The 19,484-nt window shown below is 45.7% G+C and overlaps 2 protein-coding genes across 2 annotated transcripts; both read left to right on the top strand.

The window, feature by feature from the left end:
• Positions 1–430: 430 nt before the first annotated feature.
• F5891DRAFT_1203433 (uncharacterized protein) lies at positions 431–3,302 on the top strand (the record flags this gene model as incomplete). Its single annotated transcript, XM_041368958.1, has 7 exons — positions 431–832; positions 884–1,377; positions 1,430–1,818; positions 1,874–2,065; positions 2,119–2,901; positions 2,959–2,982; positions 3,034–3,302. The coding sequence occupies 7 exons, from the start codon at positions 431–433 to the stop codon at positions 3,300–3,302; spliced, it is 2,553 nt and encodes an 850-aa protein (XP_041216169.1).
• Positions 3,303–4,852: 1,550 nt separating this feature from the next.
• On the top strand, positions 4,853–7,227 carry F5891DRAFT_990778 (uncharacterized protein; the record flags this gene model as incomplete). The annotated part of the gene is made up of 10 exons (XM_041378097.1): positions 4,853–4,993; positions 5,054–5,447; positions 5,499–5,641; positions 5,678–5,776; positions 5,826–5,870; positions 5,919–6,213; positions 6,264–6,512; positions 6,599–6,605; positions 6,706–6,712; positions 7,105–7,227. 10 exons carry the CDS (start codon positions 4,853–4,855, stop codon positions 7,225–7,227), a joined length of 1,503 nt encoding a protein of 500 aa, XP_041216168.1.
• Positions 7,228–19,484: the final 12,257 nt, after the last annotated feature.

Below are 19,484 nucleotides of genomic sequence, written 5' to 3'. Positions count from 1 at the left end.
AATTACTCAAGAGAATGCTTGCTGCCTATCAAGACCCACCTAATGGACTATTTCAGTTATGGGAGAGAGTTGTAGTAGAGTGGGGAAAGATTGCTAAGGAGGAGTGTCAAAAATTGATAGAGAGTATGCCTAGGAGGGTAGCAGCAGTCATTAAAGCTAAGGGAGGAAACACTAAGTACTAGAATTATAGAGATTATGTATAATTGATTCAAACTCAAAAAAGTGTCCCAATGAGTCACCTAATTAAAATAGCCATATCTTCGCACGGCGTCAATGGATTCTCACGCTATAGGGGACATAATTGTAACCGAGAAGCGGAGCTTTTTGGGACCTCCCTTTGACTTAGTCAGATTCTCACACCCTGGCTCGCAATAACACAATTACATGAAAACCTACAAACATTGGGACACTTTTTTGAGCCACTGTAGGTATGGAAATTCATTTGGGGCATCAGGGAAAGCCTTGTCCAATACTTGGTGATATTCACAAATGGGAGGATACCAACGAGCCGATACATCAACCGGAAGAGGACCTCCCTACCATACTCAAACTTCCATTCTTGAACGGCAAGCAATGCATTACTATTGTTGACAAGTCCAGAGTACATTCACTCATGATACGGTTTTGTCAATGTCCAAATGCTTGCACCGCCGACAAGCAATTATTTGAGATGGGCATGTTTCCGGCATCGTTCACCCGACCGAAGACTGCCTTTACCTTTCCGGTGCTGGACGGTTTCGCCTTGGACAACTTGGAATGCGGAACTTCGGCAATGAATTACTACAACAAGTTGAGAAGAATGACGTCAAGTATATTTCCGCATCTAGTCCTGGTACATGTTGCATATAGAAAATCATGGTTATAAATGTTCAATTCCCCACAGGACCTTTACAGAGAATTGATGAGGGTAGCACAGCAATGGCGACAGCTGAAGCTGTTGAAATGGAATGGGTTTGGTTATGAGCGAAGAAGGCTGACATCCGGTGAACTCGCTCTCTTTTGCCCGGCTTGCCCGCAGCCCAGCATCAACTCCCCACTGCCATCCGATAGGAGTGCCGATGATCCCAGTTGGCTATATGCCCGATTGCTGGTTATGGACGGCAACTTCAAAGCAGAACACCTTCATCCCACTCATCCGGAAGACGAAGTCTGGTTGACTGATGGCCAGTGCTTCATGGTTTCCAAAGACCAATATAAGGCTCATCTAGCGGTTGCCAACGACGTTGTTCAACCATCCGAGTGCAACAATCACCGAGCCGTAAACCAGGCCAATGCTTCGCAACACAAACTAGAAGCTACCGGGATAGGCGGTTGCGCATGCGCCCGCCACGGCTGTTTTGTGCCTCATTCCATTGTGGATTTTCAAAAGGGCGAATGGTATGTTTCAGGATTCCACCGATTTGATTCACGAGGTGACGTCCATGATTAGGCAAATGAATATGGACTACGCCCTATGTCACGCATTAAGCCACCACACGGATGGGCTCAGTCAAGCTTTCACATTTTATGACGTTAATTGTCAGTATAACAAGCACTTCCAGCATCGGGTGAGCGAGAGCCTCTATTTGAGCCTCCCTTCTGGTATGGAGATCATACCGGGAATTGGCCTCTGGCATGTTCATGGACACCAAGACAAATGCTATGTTCGGTACGCATCAACATTTATCACCGGGGCCGCTAGGATCGACGGAGAAATCATGGAGACGTTGTGGGCGCCTCTGAATATCATATCTCCTGCTGCGAGAGGGATGTCGACCCCCCATCAGCAAGAGTGTCTTGATTACCAGATGAATGACTTTAATTTTATGAAGATGATTCGTATGAGTTGAGTTATACATCTCCTTGGGGAAGACTTTTTAAAGACATAATGCAGGCGGTTTTCTTTGCCGGAAATATAAGGAAGCTATTAAGGGCATCACAGAAAGTGCCTCTGCTTTTGACAAGCTCAATGACACCACCGATCCTATCATGGTTGCAAAATGGGAGGAACAGGACCGATATGCTCATTCATGTCGAGTCGCCGATCCATCGGCAATGGATGTGTTTGAAGTACAGTTAAAGAGGGGTGAGTTTCTGCTCCCTCAGCATCCGATCCAGAAATCCACTTACATTGATCAGCACCAACTCGGAAGCAACAGGAGCTAGCTTTACTGTCCTCCCGAGTAGGCCGATTGGGTGGGAATCTGCAACGAGGTGCTGCCACATGGATTGCATCTGGCATTACCATAGAAGAGGTTCAGATAGCACTCACTATGGATATTAGGAAGCTCGGCAGACACCCCACAGAGACCCAAACCTTGGATATATGCAGACGTCGGACAAAATTGCAAAGCCGGATAGATGAATTCACTATTGTGGCGGCAATTCATCTCGGCGAGGGCTTTGATGTTGATGATGACATTAGAGATCTCCACTTGGACTTCATAGATGACGATTCAGAAGGTAATGGAATTGATGGCAGTGATACCGAATCTGACCCGGAAGCCGATGGACGTCAGCTGCGGGATTCATTCTACCCAGAGAAGATCGTGATACCTCTGCCATCCAATATTGGCGTAGCACGCTGTGGGGAGCTGGGAGTTGAACACCTCATTGGTCAGGAAATTGCACTTCAGGAAGGTCAGGCCAACGATGCCTTGCAAGCGATCAGAATGCATCTAGCGGATAAGGCTGTGCTCTTTCATACCGCCGTGTGTCCAGCGAAATCACAAGCCAAATCAACAAGGGCATGGACGCAGGTTCATTCGGTCAAACAGGTCATCCGACTCAACACAATGATTTATATGAAATGTCGGGCACAACTCGGAAACCTGGAAGCTCATGGCCTGCTTAATAAGTACCTCCGGATGGAAAAGAGCCATCTCAAAACAACTGCTGCCATGGCGGACCCAAATGCCCGGGGTCAGTGAAATGCAACTCTTCCGTGGTTCTGGTCTCTAGACATACAAGGTGATTTAGTCAGCAGTGATTGGATGAATGAATGTAAGTCCGTTGCAATCCGGGGGTTTCGGGCCAAGGCTCAAGACACAACAGTTTACAGGGTTCATTGGCTTCGCACGAAAGCATTACGCGACCGATGGGTGGAAGAACTCATTCTGGTTGAACATGAAATGGGTTGGACCCTGGAGTTTTTTCTCTTCAAAGCAAGCATGTGGTTAACAAGGCTCACATCAAACAGCGAAGCACTACCGGAGGGACACAAGTGTTATGCGATTCGGCAGGCCCATATGTACCAAGAACTTGCCAAACACGCACAGGCAGGCTTTATAAAGACAAATCCAACCTTCCGGCCAATTTCTTAATATATAGTCGTAAGAAGTCGTTTATAGACCTGATATATCATAGACGGCCCACTTTGTCGCAAAATTGAGCATATTCAATCCTTACTGCATTCGGTGACATTGAGTGTACACTCAGCATTAAAATCGATACCGCTGCAATGTATTTTGCAAACTAACTAGACGCGGATGCCATCCGGTACGATGATTCGTTGGCTAAACGGCAGTCCAGACTGAATGACGCTTGCGCGAATTATCATTGAAGTTTCCCCCCGGAGCGGATGGTGTTTAATGCTTCCTATGCGGTCATTCTGTAATACGTACGAGGTGGTCTGACTGCGTCACAGTTTTCACAAGTTAGCTAAATTACTGTCCATGTTTCACATGTCATACTCGTTGTCTCCGGTGCGAATCTGGTATGTGCGAGTTGTCCCGAGGAAAGCATTGATCAGCACAGCTGTCTTCTGTGACTCCGAGCGAGATGCAATTTGTTTGTTATCTCACCATTTATGCCTACAGCCATAGATGAGTTCAAGGACCAGCTTGACGACACCGAAAAGAAGTAAATACCGAAATGTGCTACTGAGCTCCAGAAGATCGTTGTCCAGGGCCAGGCTGGTGGTGGCGGCACTAAAAGCATCCTGGAGGAGATCAACGAGACCTTACTTGGCCTCGTCCAAAACCTAAGGATGACATGACATGCTCGGATTGCGTCCTCGGAAAGTAGCTCACAGGGAATACAGGATTATGTGCCTCCGTCCAGCTTTCTCCCTTGGTTCTCGTCCCTGCCGCAGCTCTCATAGTCTCTGTTGCGTCTTGATTCCTCATCAGAACATATTCATCCTTTCTGCGCTCATGTCCACAATGAGAGTATCAGAGACCCACTGTTCAGGTATATACTTTAGTGCTGATATGATTCTGATTTTGAAGTAACGTAGGGTCAGACACTTGTGATCAATACAGACTCCGTGGTTTAGTCCAGTTCTCCAGTTCAGGCCGCAATTGCCAGCAGCTAGCTCGTTTTATACATAAATCATATGAGGAGTTATTAGTTACATAGGCTACGTCATGTTCGGCCGTGCTTGTCAATTGCATTCACGACTGCTACTAGAATAATTGCAAGACAGTGAGACAATTGTATAAGCTGGGTGGACGGGGTTTTGACAACAAATAAGCTAAGGCCTGTGGATCCGAGCATAGGGTTTCAGAAGTCTCACATGTGGAAATCTTCAGGAAGATGAGCATAAGAAATTTAATCTGAGCCTGACCAAGATGGGCGGATGCAGGGCAGCAGACAGTCTGGCTCGCTCAAACATGCGGTATCGGATTCTCCGCACATTGATGAATGCATTATGAATATTACATCCGCATGCATAGGACAATAATAGAACCACTCCCGAGTACAATACCATTGCCACTGATCCACATTTCTCTATCCACAAGCCATGAGTCCCCAGCATTACTCACCACCGGATTGATTACATTCCAGACTTGTCGGAATTTCATAGAGTCAACTTCTTATAACTGCCGTATTCACCCTGTTCACTACCTTGTATTCTTTCAAATCAGACATCATGGCCATACCTCCGGATGTCGCAAATGATGCCCTGAATGTCATGCTCGCTGTCGTGCAATCGCTCATGAAGCGCTGCATCAAGGTGAAGGAGGGTGATCCCGAGGCCTTAAGGCTGTCGGACGAGATTGCCAGGCGCGTGGTGAGTGTTTGTTACGTTTTATTCACAATTCTCCTGGTTAATATACGACATTCGACACAGGCAAAAGATTTGAAACTATACAGCGAGAATGCTACATCATTCTCCCCACAGCTACTTTCATTTGCCGCTGTTGTGAGACAGCACTCAAAGGGCGGGGCCTTTGAAAACGTCCCCAACTGGACTTCCATCACCAACGACGACCCTCGGATCAAGAGCCACCCACGATTTGACAAGACCGTGGACTATCGCCCCCCCTCCACATCCAACATTCCCACCATCGCGACATCCACTGATATTCCTGCCACCGTCCCAATACCACCGGCCCTCATTGTCCTGCCATCGACTCCCTCGACCCTGCCATCTATGCCATCCCAGATGGACCTGGATGTCATCACTAAGCCGGTAGCAGAACCGAAACGACGGGTGGGAGGGCGCAAGAACCCGCCCCATGCCGGTCATCTGGCACATCCGCCCCTTAGATACTGACACCTGTATTTTCCCGAAGCTGAGAGGGAACAGTGGAAGGTAAGTTTCCTGGCCGGCGCTAGCAAGAAGAGGAAGGTGGAAGATGAAGGGGCCAACGCGGTTGCCAAAAAGATGAGGAAGTTGAAGTCCAATGTCAAAAAGGAGCCAACCGGAGTCATCCATGTGAAATGAAGGGTATGTTCATTCATCTTTGGTTAGGCATCTAACAGCTTACCGCTCCAGGAATCGTCGCCTGTTGCTACTGACAAGGACGTTCTGCTAGTCAGAGACAAGGATTTCCTGGATGCAGAAACTCGGGTAAGTGATTCTCACTTACGCATGGCACAGACATTGACTCATTTTCAAGCCTGCAGATTGGGGCTCGGATTCTGATGTTGCTACTCCGTGGCAGGTAAGTCTTTTGATGCATTGTTATACATACGGGCTAACAAATTTGAAGCATTCCGTTCGTTACCACCCCCAGCAGTGCGACAAGTGCGCCAAGTTGGACATAGCCTGCCTTGTCCTCCCCAACAAGAAATTCGGGTACACACGCCTCACCTGCACCAATTGCGACAACATGAAGATCGTGTGCATGATCGACGGCATTGGTGTCCGGCAGAGGTTGCAAGGTAAGGCGGCCAAAGCATCCTCTGACACGTCCAAACCCCCCAAGACGTCCAAGTCCCGAGCTGTCTCCAAAACACTTGCGGCGCGTCCTTCACGCTCTCAACGGAGCATTGCTGGTAGCGAAGGTACGTTTTCTCGTGGCCTCGGAACGAGTTGAGCTCATTGGATTCTGTAGGGGCGGAGAAAAAGCCCACAGATGTCCTTCCGGGTCAGGCTCAAATGCAGCCGGAACACGGGCAATCACCTGTGCCCACCAACCTGCTGGAACCAGAGCCCACCGCAAGAGAAATCTTGCAGGGCATCCAGAACCTCGGTAGGAGGTTGGATCTCCTTGCCGCTAATGAGCAGGTAGACGCATTGGAGGTCAGAGTGGGCGCAGTTGAGACCAACCTCTTACCCGAATCCGTGCCCACCCTAGGGGGGGGTAGTTCATAGGTTTCATCTAGGTTTCATGTATTCCAGTGACTGTTTTCATGTCATATGACTGAGTTTCATATGAGTTTCATATAGGTTTCACGTGAGTTTCATATGAGTTTCACTATAGCAGTGATATTTCTTATGTCTTATGACTGACTTTCATATGAGTTTCATCTAGGTTTCATATAGGTTTCATATAGGTTTCACGTGAGTTTCATATGAGTTTCACTATAGCAGTGATATTTCTCATGTCTTATGACTGACTTTCATATGAGTTTCATATAGGTTTCATATAGGTTTCATATGAGTTTCACTATAGCAGTGATATTTCTCATATCTTACGACTGACTTTCATATGAGTTTCATATATGTTTCACATGGGTTTCATATCTAAATTTCACTATAGCAGTCAGATTCATGTCATATACTTTTCATATCATATCACTGAGTCATACAGGTTTCACATAGGTTTTATCAGGGTGTTATATAACATTTTATAAGGGCATTACACATAAGTCATAGGATACAACATGTGCTGTGATTATCAAACCATATGAGTTTCACCACATTTCTCAATGTTATCCTATGGATTTCTCCAGTTTTTGGTTGCAAAATTACCCCCCATTTGTAAGTATCACGGAGTACCTCCTAAGGAGATAGTCAAGGTCAACAAGGGGAGTCACTATTCTCATATATTACTATATTCGTATGGCCATATATGATCAAGTATAAGTGGAGGAGCCACTATTATCATATATCACTATATTTGTATGACCATATATGATCAAGTACAAGTACAAGTACATTGAAGTATTGTTGGGTCAGTGCTACGCCAAACTGCTATACTTGCTAAAGCAAGAATTTTCTATCCTGAGGGTATTGCCACTATGAACAGTTGGGGAATAAAAAGATACTCTCAAGTGCAATGGTTTTTGCAAGTAAAACCAGGTAATGTGAAAGCACAGAAAAAAGGCATGTGTGCAGAACCTTGTACCATTGAATCCACTAGTGTGTAATTGACCTGGACCTGAAGATATGTCAGTTTGGTCGATTCCTCATATTGCACAGAACATGATTTCAATTTCCTTCCCACATATATCAGAGTGAACAATGTCAAGAGGATGTTGTGCATAATGTGAATTGGACTTGTCCCTGTAGCCCTTCCTCAGTTTTATTTTACTCAGGATTTTGTCCTGAATAGCCTTCATACATATTCTTATCAAGAGGACAAAACTCCATTGAAATTTCTGGAAGTTCCTCCAGAACGTTTCTGCACTCCTTTGGAAGTTTCTCACACTCGACCAGAAAGTCCTTCCAAAGTTTCCATGCTCATCTGGAAGTCCTTTGGACTTCATTGGACTTTCTCTGGACTTCATTCTGAAATTAAGGGCACATACTCAGGTAAGGGGCACAGTGCATGAGCTGAAGCCAAGCCTCTCAGAATTAGTCCTATCCTCTGTGCACAGTCTTAACACCTATGATGCAAGGTTTGCATGTGCATAAGGGATGCAATATATCTTTGCAATGCTTATTAGGATGTAGCTGAGGCCAGGAAACTAAAAGAAGTGACCTGTATGACTCAGTCATATGATATTGTGAAACTCATATAAGACTCAATCATATGACATATCACTGCTATAGTAAAACTTGTATGAAACCTATATGAAACTTATATAAGACTCAGTCGTATGACATTAAAAGTATCATTACTATAGTGAAACCCATATAAACTCATGTGAAACCCATATGAAACCCATATGAAACTCAGTCGTATAGCATTAAAAGTATCATTACTATAGTGAACCTCATGTGAAACCCATATGAAACCCATATGAAACTCAGTCATATAGCATTTAAACCACAATGCAAACACTATGGGGTATGCTATGACTTCCTTCGATCCACTTTGTGTGAGTATCATTACTATAGTGAAACTCATGTGAAACCCATATGAAACTCAGTCATATAGCATTAAAAGTATCATTACTATAGTGAAACTCATATGAAACCCATATGAAACTCAGTCATATAGCATTAAAAGTATCATTACTATAGTGAAACTCACGTGAAACCCAGTCATATAGCATTGAAAGTATCATTACTATAGTGAAACTCATATGAAACTCAGTCATATAGCATTGAAAGTATCATTACTATAGTGAAGCTCATGTGAAACTCATATGAAACCCATATGAAACTCAGTCATATAGCATTGAAAGTATCATTACTATAGTGAAACTCATATGAAACTCAGTCATATAGCATTGAAAGTATCATTACTATAGTGAAGCTCATGTGAAACTCATATGAAACCCATATGAAACTCAGTCATATAGCATTGAAAGTATCATTACTATAGTGAAACCCATATGAAACTCAGTCATATAGCATTAAAAATCTCACTGTTATAGTGAAACTCATATGAAACCCATATGAAACTTATATAAGACTCAGTCACATGACATTAATATCTAAGAAGTAAAGTGTGACAGTTTTGGGAGGGGTTGCCAGCTCATGTGGTTTGTGTCATATCCTGCATTCTGGACCCGGACTTATCACACACATCATTTCCGGACATCCGGATCCGGCCGACGTCTATCTATGTTTGGATCCGACCCGTGTCTAACTTCTGTGCCTTATCCCTTTGTACATTCCTACTCCAGTTAGACTATATCATTTTCCATATCTCATTTCATTTCCACCCTTGATTTTCCTCTGATCTAATCTCCAGATTCATTTACTATTTTCCGATAGACTAGTGTTTGACTTTTCTATATGCTCCGTCCACAGCTTTGTATAGCTTCGGACTGTGCTTCTTGGTTCTCTGATAAGTCCTGAGTAGTATATAAACCCTGTAGAATCTATGTACATCCTTAGTTCAAATATTATCTTAGACTCTGCTCATTCCCTCTTCTGTCCGACTTGAGTTATCCTCTCGTCGACCTCCGCTCATCTTAGAGTTGATTCCTATAGACTTGTCATCTCCACCTCTACCTTTGGTAGTCCTCCGCTGTTTCCTTTCTAGTTCAGACTTCATCCGGATTAGTCTTATCTCCTGTTCCTGAACGTCCGCTGGAATTCCCACGCATCGGACATCGCCCAATGCCCTCCGGACATCATCTGGTAACCTTTGGACATTGTTCGACAGCCCTCGGAAGTTAGGGGCACAGCACACGAGCTGAAGCCAAGCCCTTCGGATTTGATCCTTGAGCGCGTTCTTAACAGTATATTTGAACTCACACCTTACTGAGGCACCTATACAGGCACAGAATGTTCTCAACGTGGCGGGTTTAGTAACCACCTGACGGGACTCTACTCCCATAGTCGATGCCTTCCTCAGTTTCTCTCAGTGCCGCGCTAGTGTGCAAGGCGCTGCCTCCAGCATTTCACAACTCATGAACCATCCCCATCCGACTACCCCTACACCTACATCTGCTGGAAATCTTCTGCACAATGATTCCAACAACGAGTATCCTCTGGGTGGTAACCTGCCCGGAGATGGTGGGGGTGATCTGGATGATGATCCTCCGGAAGACCTGGAAGACGATGAAAACAAAGGTCTAGCTCTGCAGGACTTAGTCTTCCTCCAGCTATCCCAAGCTATCAATAACCTGGCGCGTAACAACTGCCAATCCTCCAGATCCGGTGACTCTAAAGTCAAAGTCTGAGAACTGGATACCTTCAACGGCATCTAGTGGATCGTCCAGACTGGATGGATGACTACTCTGAGTTCATGTTAGAACTTCAAACTAACTTCAGACCTCATGACCCAGTCGGAGATGTGGAAATGCAGCTGGAACAGCTCTATATGCGCGATGGACAGTGCATCAACAAGTATGTTGTGGAGTTCCAGCAGCTAGCCTCCCAAGTCCAAGGTTGGGGCAACAGAGCTTTGTGCCATCAGTTCTACAACAGACTTCCGGCTCGCATTAAGGACGAGATCAGTCGTCAAGGAAAATCTACCACCCTTCCAGAATACAAAACTCTTGCCCAGACTATCAACACTCAATACTGGGAATGCAAGAGAGAAGTCTCCCACCAAACCAAACACTCCACATCCACCCCTCCCACTCAGCAGTTGGCTGCTACTTCTAACCAGAAAGAGTACTCCGGCGGAAAATCTGGAAACACTTTGGCTTTCTCCTCTGCCAAACTTCTGGACTTGATGTCCAAGCTCAGAAAACACGGTCAACTAACGTCCGAGGAGCGCCAGAGGCGCATGGAGAAGAAGCTCTGCCTCTTCTGCGGTGGACCCGGTCATACTGCCCAGGACTGCCTAAAATCCACTTCCCATGCGGCCAAGGGTCGTGCCAGCACGTTAACTCTGGAAGCCAAACTGGAGGTCTTGGAAGAGACAAAAAATTAGTCCACAACCCTCTTGACTCCGCGCGGGACTGAGGGTTGCATTGACTCAACCCGTGCAATGGAGCTATGCCTCAATGCTATATCCTTCTCTGATCCGAACTCTTTATTACCCTCCGTTTCTATTTCTAATTTTCCCGATATCTCTTTGTTCCCGGCTCTAGTAAATTGTGGCTCCTCCCATTGTTTTATAGAAAGCAAGCTAATCTGAAAAAAATAACATTCCGACCTATGCAATTCCTCCGCTTCCGCTCCATTTGTTTGATGGTACTTCTAATGCCACGATTACCGAGGCAATAGATTTATCAATCTGTTTTCCGACCAGCGTGGTCACCTCCAAAACATTTTATGTTACTCTGTTGGACTTGTCCTGTTCCATCATTCTAGGATATAGCTGGCTCACCCGACACAATCTGTTGATTGACTGGGTAAAGGGCAGCATCAATTTCCGTCCAATTCCTCATGGAGTGCCTTCACCTCCTCCAACCCCTTTTCTGCCAACTCCGGCGGAAATCCCTTCCGTAACCTCACCAAGTCCCTCCACTGATAACGCCATTCCCAACATTTCCTTAATCAATGCAGTTGCCTTTTGCTGGGCCCATAAATTAGAGGGATCAGTTCAGTTCAGTATTTTCATTCATCCATCCAGTGTCAATCTCCGCTCTGCTACACTCTCCTCCGATCCTCCGAACCTATCCAGAATCCCTTCAGAATATCACGAGTACATGGATGTCTTTGATAAGGGCAAAGCTGGACAGCTCCCTCCCCATCATCCCTATGATCTAAAGATCAATTTGGAAGAAGGAGCGGCTCTGCCACTTGGCACCATCTATTCCCTTTCTCTGGTTGAGCTTGTAGCTCTTCGCAAATTCCTAGATGAGGATATTGCGACCAGACTCCTCCGTTCCTTATCCTCTCCGCACGGAGCCCCTGTCCTATTTGTCAAGAAGAAGGACAGCTCCCTATGCCTCTGTGTAGATTTCTGAGGACTCAATAAAATCACAAAGAAAGATTGCTATCCGCTTCCCCTCATTTCCGACCTTCTCAATTCTCCGAGCCACACTAAAGTTTACACTAAAATCAATCTCCAGTCCGCTTACCATCTAGTCCAGATGGCGGAAGGAAACAAGTGGAAAACTGCTTTCCAAATGCACTATGGCTCGTATGAATGGTTGGTTATGCCCGAGGGTCTTACCAATGCTCCAGTGGCTTTCCAGTGCTTTGTCAACACCATCTTCGCCGATATGCTTGACATTTGTGTTATTGTGTATCTCAACGACATCCTCATCTATTCCGCTGACCTTGCATCTCATAAACAACATGTCCCTGAAGTTCTCTGACGCCTCCGGTGTCTTATATAAAAGTGGTCAAAAGGCAATGACACCACAATTACACTTTTTATAAGACTAGATGCTGCCAAACAACCTCAAGTTCGTGGTCTATGACTTTTCTTCTTTCATGGTAGATAAAGCATCGTTTGTGGGAGGTTACCTGCTATACAGCCCGGTGGTGTGATTCTACCTAGAACAGTAGATGTTCCACAAGAGAAATCTAACTTTATCTGACAAGACAGATAATATAGACCTTGCAGAGAAATATCTAGCCTTTCCTATGGCTAGATGGAAAATTGGTTGACACAAATAAGTCTCTCTAGTCTTTTTGTTGACTAGACAGATAAGTGATGTGATGTGCGCACTGTTGTGCAACTGGTTGCAACTGGATGTAGCAGATATTGCTAGAATTTCCCCCACCTAAATATGTAAGGACTTGTTGATGGGAAATGGAGAGATTTGTATGACTGTGTGATACAAATCAAAGATGCTGGTGTGGACTCCTCTGAATTAAAGCACAAAGGATGTATCCAAAATAATAGGATGATAGTGTATAACCAACCGTGTGTTATACAACTACAATAATACAATGGATGTGAACAACTACGAGTTATACAACTTGAAGATATGTATGCAGATAGTCCAACAAAGGAATCTGCAGGCACAGATAAAATGGCTTGACTTGATACTCCTAGTCCTCTGAAATGTATGTCAGATGCACACTAAGCAGTACAGGTACAGTCAAGAAAAGGATAAAATGATCTCAGAGCAAGTCTAGTTACTTGGTCTGCACTTTCTGGCTAACACAAAGAGTGTCAATGTCAGGGAAAGTGGAAGAATAGGAGGGGGATTTCTCTCAGATATTTGGAAGAAAAATAAATTCTTATATTTTTGGGTGGAGATTGGCTCTCCTTTATACATGAGATGGGAGAAACTGTATAGTACCAAGAAATAAGATTGAAAAGAGGAATGACATCAGATTCGCATCATAAATGACCTCATTGTGGAGCATTTGTGGAGCTAGGTGGAGCAGAACATTCTAGCATCCAATGACATCACTATGATATCAGAGAAACCAACAGAATAGGCCAGAACTATCTGTGGAGCCATATGACATCATCATGACATCATACCTTGCAGGTACGTTTTATGATGCATCTGAGATGTCAGTGAATCATATAGGTAAAGAGATGAAAGAAAAACATAGAGAAAATAAGGTAGGAATAATCATAAGAGAAAACAAAGCAAAACGCGGACCTTTTTGATAGGGTTTTTGTAGGCTTTTAATTTTTCTCCTTGGTTATTTGTAGTCAAAGTGAATAAGCCAAATATTAGGTAATAACCTAAGCTTTTATACACCCATTACTTGGACTATGTCAATATATGATTTCTCCATCATATTTGACTTTTCTTCAAAACACTGTACTTTCTGTGTGATTGGAGCACACAAAGCTATCTGTTGCACTTGAGTCTATACTCAAAGTACATTTTTTGTGTAGTCTGAGGACAAAGCTAACAGACTATAGATATGTGGGATCATGTGTCATGTATGTGTTCTGCATGATTCCCGTATCATGCAGGACACCGGAAGCATCGGCTATATACCAAACCGGAGAAATGCGAATTCCATTCCGACTCAGTTGAATACCTCAGCTACCTCCTATCTCTGGCCAGCCTTACTATGTCTTTGGACAAAGTCCAGACTATCTGTGACTGGCTGGAACCCCGGAAAGTTAAGGACATTCAATCGTTCCTTGGATTCGCTAATTTCTATCATCGCTTCATCTTTAACTACTCGGATATTGTAGTTCCGCTTACACAGCTCACTCACAAGGATGCTCCCTGGAATTTCTCCAAGGATTGTCGGAAATCTTTTGATACTCTCAAGAAAGCCTTCACTACTGCTCCAGTGCTTACGCACTGGATGCCGGATGTTCTTATCGTCATTGAAACAGATGCTTCCGACTATGCTATCGCCGGAATACTTTCTATAGTATGTCCGGACCAAGAGCTCCACCCAGTTGCTTTTTATTCCCGGACCCTTTCAGCTCCGGAACTCAACTATGACACCCATGATAAGGAACTTATAGCCATCTACGAAGCTTTCCGGTCCTGGCGACACTACCTTGAAGGCTCCGCTGAGCCGATAAATGTCGTCATGGATCACAAGAACCTTGAGTACTTCGCTACCACAAAACTCCTCACCTGCCGCCAGGCCCGCTGGTCAGAATACCTCCATCAGTTCAACCTCATTATCCGTTTCCAACCCGGAAAACTTGGAGCAAAGCCCGACTGCCTAACTAGACGTTGGGATGTCTACCCCAAAGAGGGGGATAAGGACTACGCTCAAGTTAATCCACACAACCTCCGGCTGATATTTGCCACAGAACAGCTCGCTTCGTCCCTCCTGGCATCACACCTAGCAATTCCGGTGCTCCGGGTGGCTGTACTGATTGATGTTGAGCAGCTTCATAAGGACATTCTGTCCGCTCTCCCTAACGACCTGATCGCTTCCAGTCATCTTCCGGGTCCATCGGACCCGAGATAGACAGTAGATGAGAGTGGTTTCCTCCGTTGCGACAATCATATATACATTCCAGAATCCAATGACCTCCAGCTCAGAGTACTCCGGAATATGCATGACCACCCGCTATCCAGACACTTCGGTCAGAACCGGACCCTGGAAGTTATCCATCGGGAATATACCTGGCCCGGTGTAGAGACTCGTGTGTCTCATGGTCTGATATGACAGCTTTACACTAGGAAGTACATAGCATGAACTTGTAGTGTCACTCTGTGCGCTACCCGCAGCTATCTCTATATAAGGCGCAGCTTTCCCGTGCAACGTGCGCCATGCGCGCACCATTCCCGTGCTTCACGATGTATGCGCGCCCTATAGCGCCAGCCATTCAGATGCATCCATCCACTGTCCACCAAGCTCCCTAGTACGTATATTTCCATTTCCTTTATTAGCATAGTTCCACCTTTATTTTTATCATAGTTTCTCACTCATATATATTTTTACATACCTACTCAGTAGCGCTTCGGCTCCGCATGACCGCGCTTAGGCGCGCTATATAAGCGCCAGCAGTACATACTACACTTTACCTGACTTTACCTCCCATTTACTTATTACTACTTACTTACTACTTAGCAGAACATAGTAGAACTCTATCTGTTTACACCTCGCATCTCTCTTCTCTTATCTAGTATCATATCATCACTTAAGTCTAACCTCTCTGTTGTTTCTGCATATGCACGCGCGCTTTCCCGCGCTTCGCGCTAATACGCGCGCGTGTTCCCGCGCCTTGCGCACACCTGCGCTTTCTCGCGCTTCGCTTCAGCGCGTACCTGTAGATCTTCGCTGCACTCGCTTCCCCTATAGGGTCAAACGCACTTGCCATCTCAAGTATCGCAGACTAGGCAACGCACGACCTACAACATTTATAGATACAGCTAGGAGCTATATTTGTTCCTGGCAGTATTGTTGTTTCTACACCGGAATCCACGCATATGTCAAGGACTATGTTAAGTCCTGCACTACCTGCGCCCGAGCCAAAGTTCCACAACACAAACCATATGGATTGTTAAAACAACTCCCCATTTCTGAGAAGCTGTGGAATTCTATATCTATATTCATTCTGACCTACAATACCATCACCTCTCCGGACCTCGCCCGGTTATTCCTACTCCATGTGTTTTCCAAGCACAGAGTTCTGTCCCATGTCACTTCCGATGGTGGAACGGAATTTGTATCCCACTTCTTCTGGTCGCTCAGAAAAGCACTCGACATGATCCTACATTTCACCTCCGGATATCATCCGGAAGGTAACGGACAAACCGAGCGAGTGAGCCAAACCTTAGAACAATACCTCCAGATCTACTGCAACTATCAGCAGGATAATTGGTCGGAACTATTAGCCTTGGCCGAGTTTGTGTACAACAATGCTCTGAGTGCTACTACCGGAGTTTCGCCATTCTTTGCCAATAAGGGTTATCACCCAAACATTTCCATATATCTGGAGCATGATCTCTCATCCACCTGAGCCCGGGATTATGCCATATATTTAGATGAACTTCACCAATTCCTCCGAGAAGAAATGTCCTGTGCCCAAGTGCGATATCAAGGACCCGCGGACGCTAGACGGAAACCCACTCCGGACTTCAAAGTCGGAGAGCAGGTCTTCATTAAAGCAGAGTATTTCTGCTCGACCCGACCATCGAAAAGCTCTCAGAAAACAATCTCGGTCCATTCGACATCATCGCTCATCCTGGCTCCCACTCCTTCACCACGAGCTCACGCCCGTTGTGCCTTCGGCACAAATCGAAGGAGCGCTACGCGCTCCTTCAGGGGAGAAAAATGAGTGTTGTTCCTTCGTCACAGGAAGCCAAGGAGGGCTACGCCCTCCTTTGGCTTCCTGGCCTCAGGCTGCATCCTAATAAATTGTGCATTTTGAATGATTTTGAAATATATTTATGAGCAGCTTTTCAAAGAACTCAAAAGTACAATCTATCACACCACATAAAAGTACATAAGATCAGTCAGTGCTATGTTCTTTGAGCAGGATTTTGACCAATGTAAAAAATACCAAATATGTAACAGTATCATTGAATGTATTTGTTTTCCCATTTTCCCCTGCCTCCCATCTAGGGATCAGCAGGGGTATGGGAAACTTGAGGGTAGGGGTAGGGGTTTGGATCTGAAGACCCCTGTACCCCTGGAAATATATCCCCAAATTGATTACCATAGGAGTGATGGATAAGTATAAAATTTTGAAGTTGTACATTTGCCTTCAAATGGTAATATATGTGATTGGAAAAAGTGTTACCATGGGGTATACCCATGCTAATCCCTACTCCCTGCTCCCTGCTCCCTGCTCCCTGCTCCCTGCTCCCTGCTCCCTGCTCCCTGCTCCCTGCTCCCTGCTCCCTGCTCCCTGCTCCCTGCTCCCTGCTCCCTGCTCCCTGCTCCCTGCTCCCTGCTCCCTGCTCCCTGCTCCCTGCTCCCTGCTCCCTGCTCCCTGCTCCCTGCTCCCTGCTCCCTGCTCCCTGCTCCCGTCTCCCGTCTCCCGTCTCCCGTCTCCCGTCTCCCGTCTCCCGTCTCCCGTCTCCCGTCTCCCGTCTCCCGTCTCCCGTCTCCCGTCTCCCGTCTCCCGTCTCCCTTCTCCTGTCTCCCGTCTCCTGTCTCCCATCTCCCATCTCCCATCTTCCCAATCTCTCTGTTTCCCATCTCCCGACCTCCTGATCTCTCTGTTTCCCATCTCCCATCCTCCCGATCTCCCTGTCCTGTTTCCCTGTTTCCCATTTTCCCATCCTCCCCATCTTCTGTTCTCCTATCTCCTCCCATTCTCCCTGTTTCCCATTCCCAATTTTCCTGTCTCCTCACTATCTCCTGTTCTCCAGTTGTCAAGTCTCTACTTTCTCTATTTTTTATTTATTTTTTCACAACCTTTTCTCATTCATTTCCTGTCACCACATATATTTGTTGTCCCCCTGTCTGCAAAATTATATCATGTTGTTCCATTTTCAATTTTATTATTTACTGTATGCATGTAACATAAACAATTACATTACAATAAGGAAAATACTTGTATTGCGTAGTGCGCTGCTCTAATGGGCAAGTGAGTCGGCGCTCGAAAGCCACGCGAGAAAACCACGCGAGATTTCCAAAAACAGGTTTAAGCGAGGTAAGCGAAATACGCGAAATACGCGAAAGCCACGCGAGCGCGCGAACGTTTCCGAAAACCGTCGTACTTTACTTCTTAGATCCACCTTCCGGACGCAATGCGATCTGTGCATCCTGTATTTTATATTTCTCAGTTAGAACCCGCAACTCCAAACACCATCCCCAATCACATCCAACCTCCTCCATCTCTAGTTTTAGTCGACGGAGGACCGGAATATGAAATCTCCGAAATTCTGGATTCCAAGATCGACCGCCAGAGACGTCACTGCCAACTACTATATTTAGTACGTTGGGCTGGATACGAGGGAACAGATAAAGAAACTTCCTGGATACTTGCAACTGAACTCGGAAATGCGCTGGAACTTCTATTGGATTTCCACTCGGCATATCCAGATAAGCTGGGACCAACTTCTAACAAAGAGTAAAGAAAACATGCATATATCTACATTATTTAGGTGTCTGACATCCGGACATCGGATCCGACTACCTAAGAGTCCATCTCCATGTCTCTGCCGGATCCGCCAGCTTCCTTTTCCGCCCCCTCTGTAATTTCCTCCTCCGGAGAATCCTCCACATTCATCCGGAACCTGGTCCTCACACCCTCCAAGAAGAGGTTCTGAAACTCCCTCTGCTCCTCCATGAACCGGAGCATTGTCTCACTCACCCTGTCCATTGCAGCCCTACTTCATTCTGCCGCTCCGATACCCCTCTCCAAAAGCCCGTTGGTCTGGGCCAACTCCACCACAATGTTGTTGGCAGCCACGACCCAGGCTTGGTCGTTGTACTCTGTCCAGTTTTGCTCCTCCCCGATGACCGTCCAGGGACTGGAGATTATCTCCACGTCGTCGTCGATGTCCTCCGGACTCCTGTGGCGCCTCTGCCTTTGCCCTTGGGGCTTGGAGATCCCTCTGGATGCGTACACTTCTTGCCTTTACCTTTGCTGGCCAGCACCTTGACAGGCGGATTTCTGCTGTAACACTCGGGTTGGCGTTGGACACGTATCTGGTGATAATCATGTTTATATTCCTCAACACACTTCTGATCTTCCGAAAGTTCTGCGTGCTTGTCCAAGTCGTCTGAAGGTCGTACGTCCATTTCCGAGGCCTTTTCTAGCTTTTCCGATCCTCCGTACCATGTCTTGTCCTTGTCCGTTTGACTTTGCTGGTGTGTTTCTCATTTGATTATCTGTTATTGATTATGTCTAGGGGCACATACGTCGAAAACCCTTGCTAATATGTATAGATATGCTCCTCGTGCATTATTACATGTGTATCTTCATAGTGGCTCGCCTTGAGTCTTATTACATTTCGGATGTCTTATCTCGCTACAGTTTTCGCCTACACAAATTCCGGACTTTCACATCATAGGATATATTCTGGCTCGTGAGGTACTTGCAACTCACCTCACTTCCCTTGCTTCGAGTCATAGTTAGTAGTAGTCACTTCCGGATTTTAGTACTTCGCGCAATTGATCTTTGTTCATTTGGAATGATTGTTTGGCCTCACTGCTGCCATTTTTGCTATTGAAATCTTTAAGTCTTTCGACGAACTTTCGCTAGTCATACTGCACAGAGTTCTATACTTCGACAAACACTGTATTT

Source organism: Suillus fuscotomentosus (assembly GCF_016647785.1).
Source record: "Suillus fuscotomentosus strain FC203 chromosome Unknown F5891scaffold_507, whole genome shotgun sequence".
Lineage (NCBI taxonomy): Eukaryota > Fungi > Basidiomycota > Agaricomycetes > Boletales > Suillaceae > Suillus > Suillus fuscotomentosus.
This window is presented reverse-complemented; position numbering and strand designations above follow the sequence as displayed.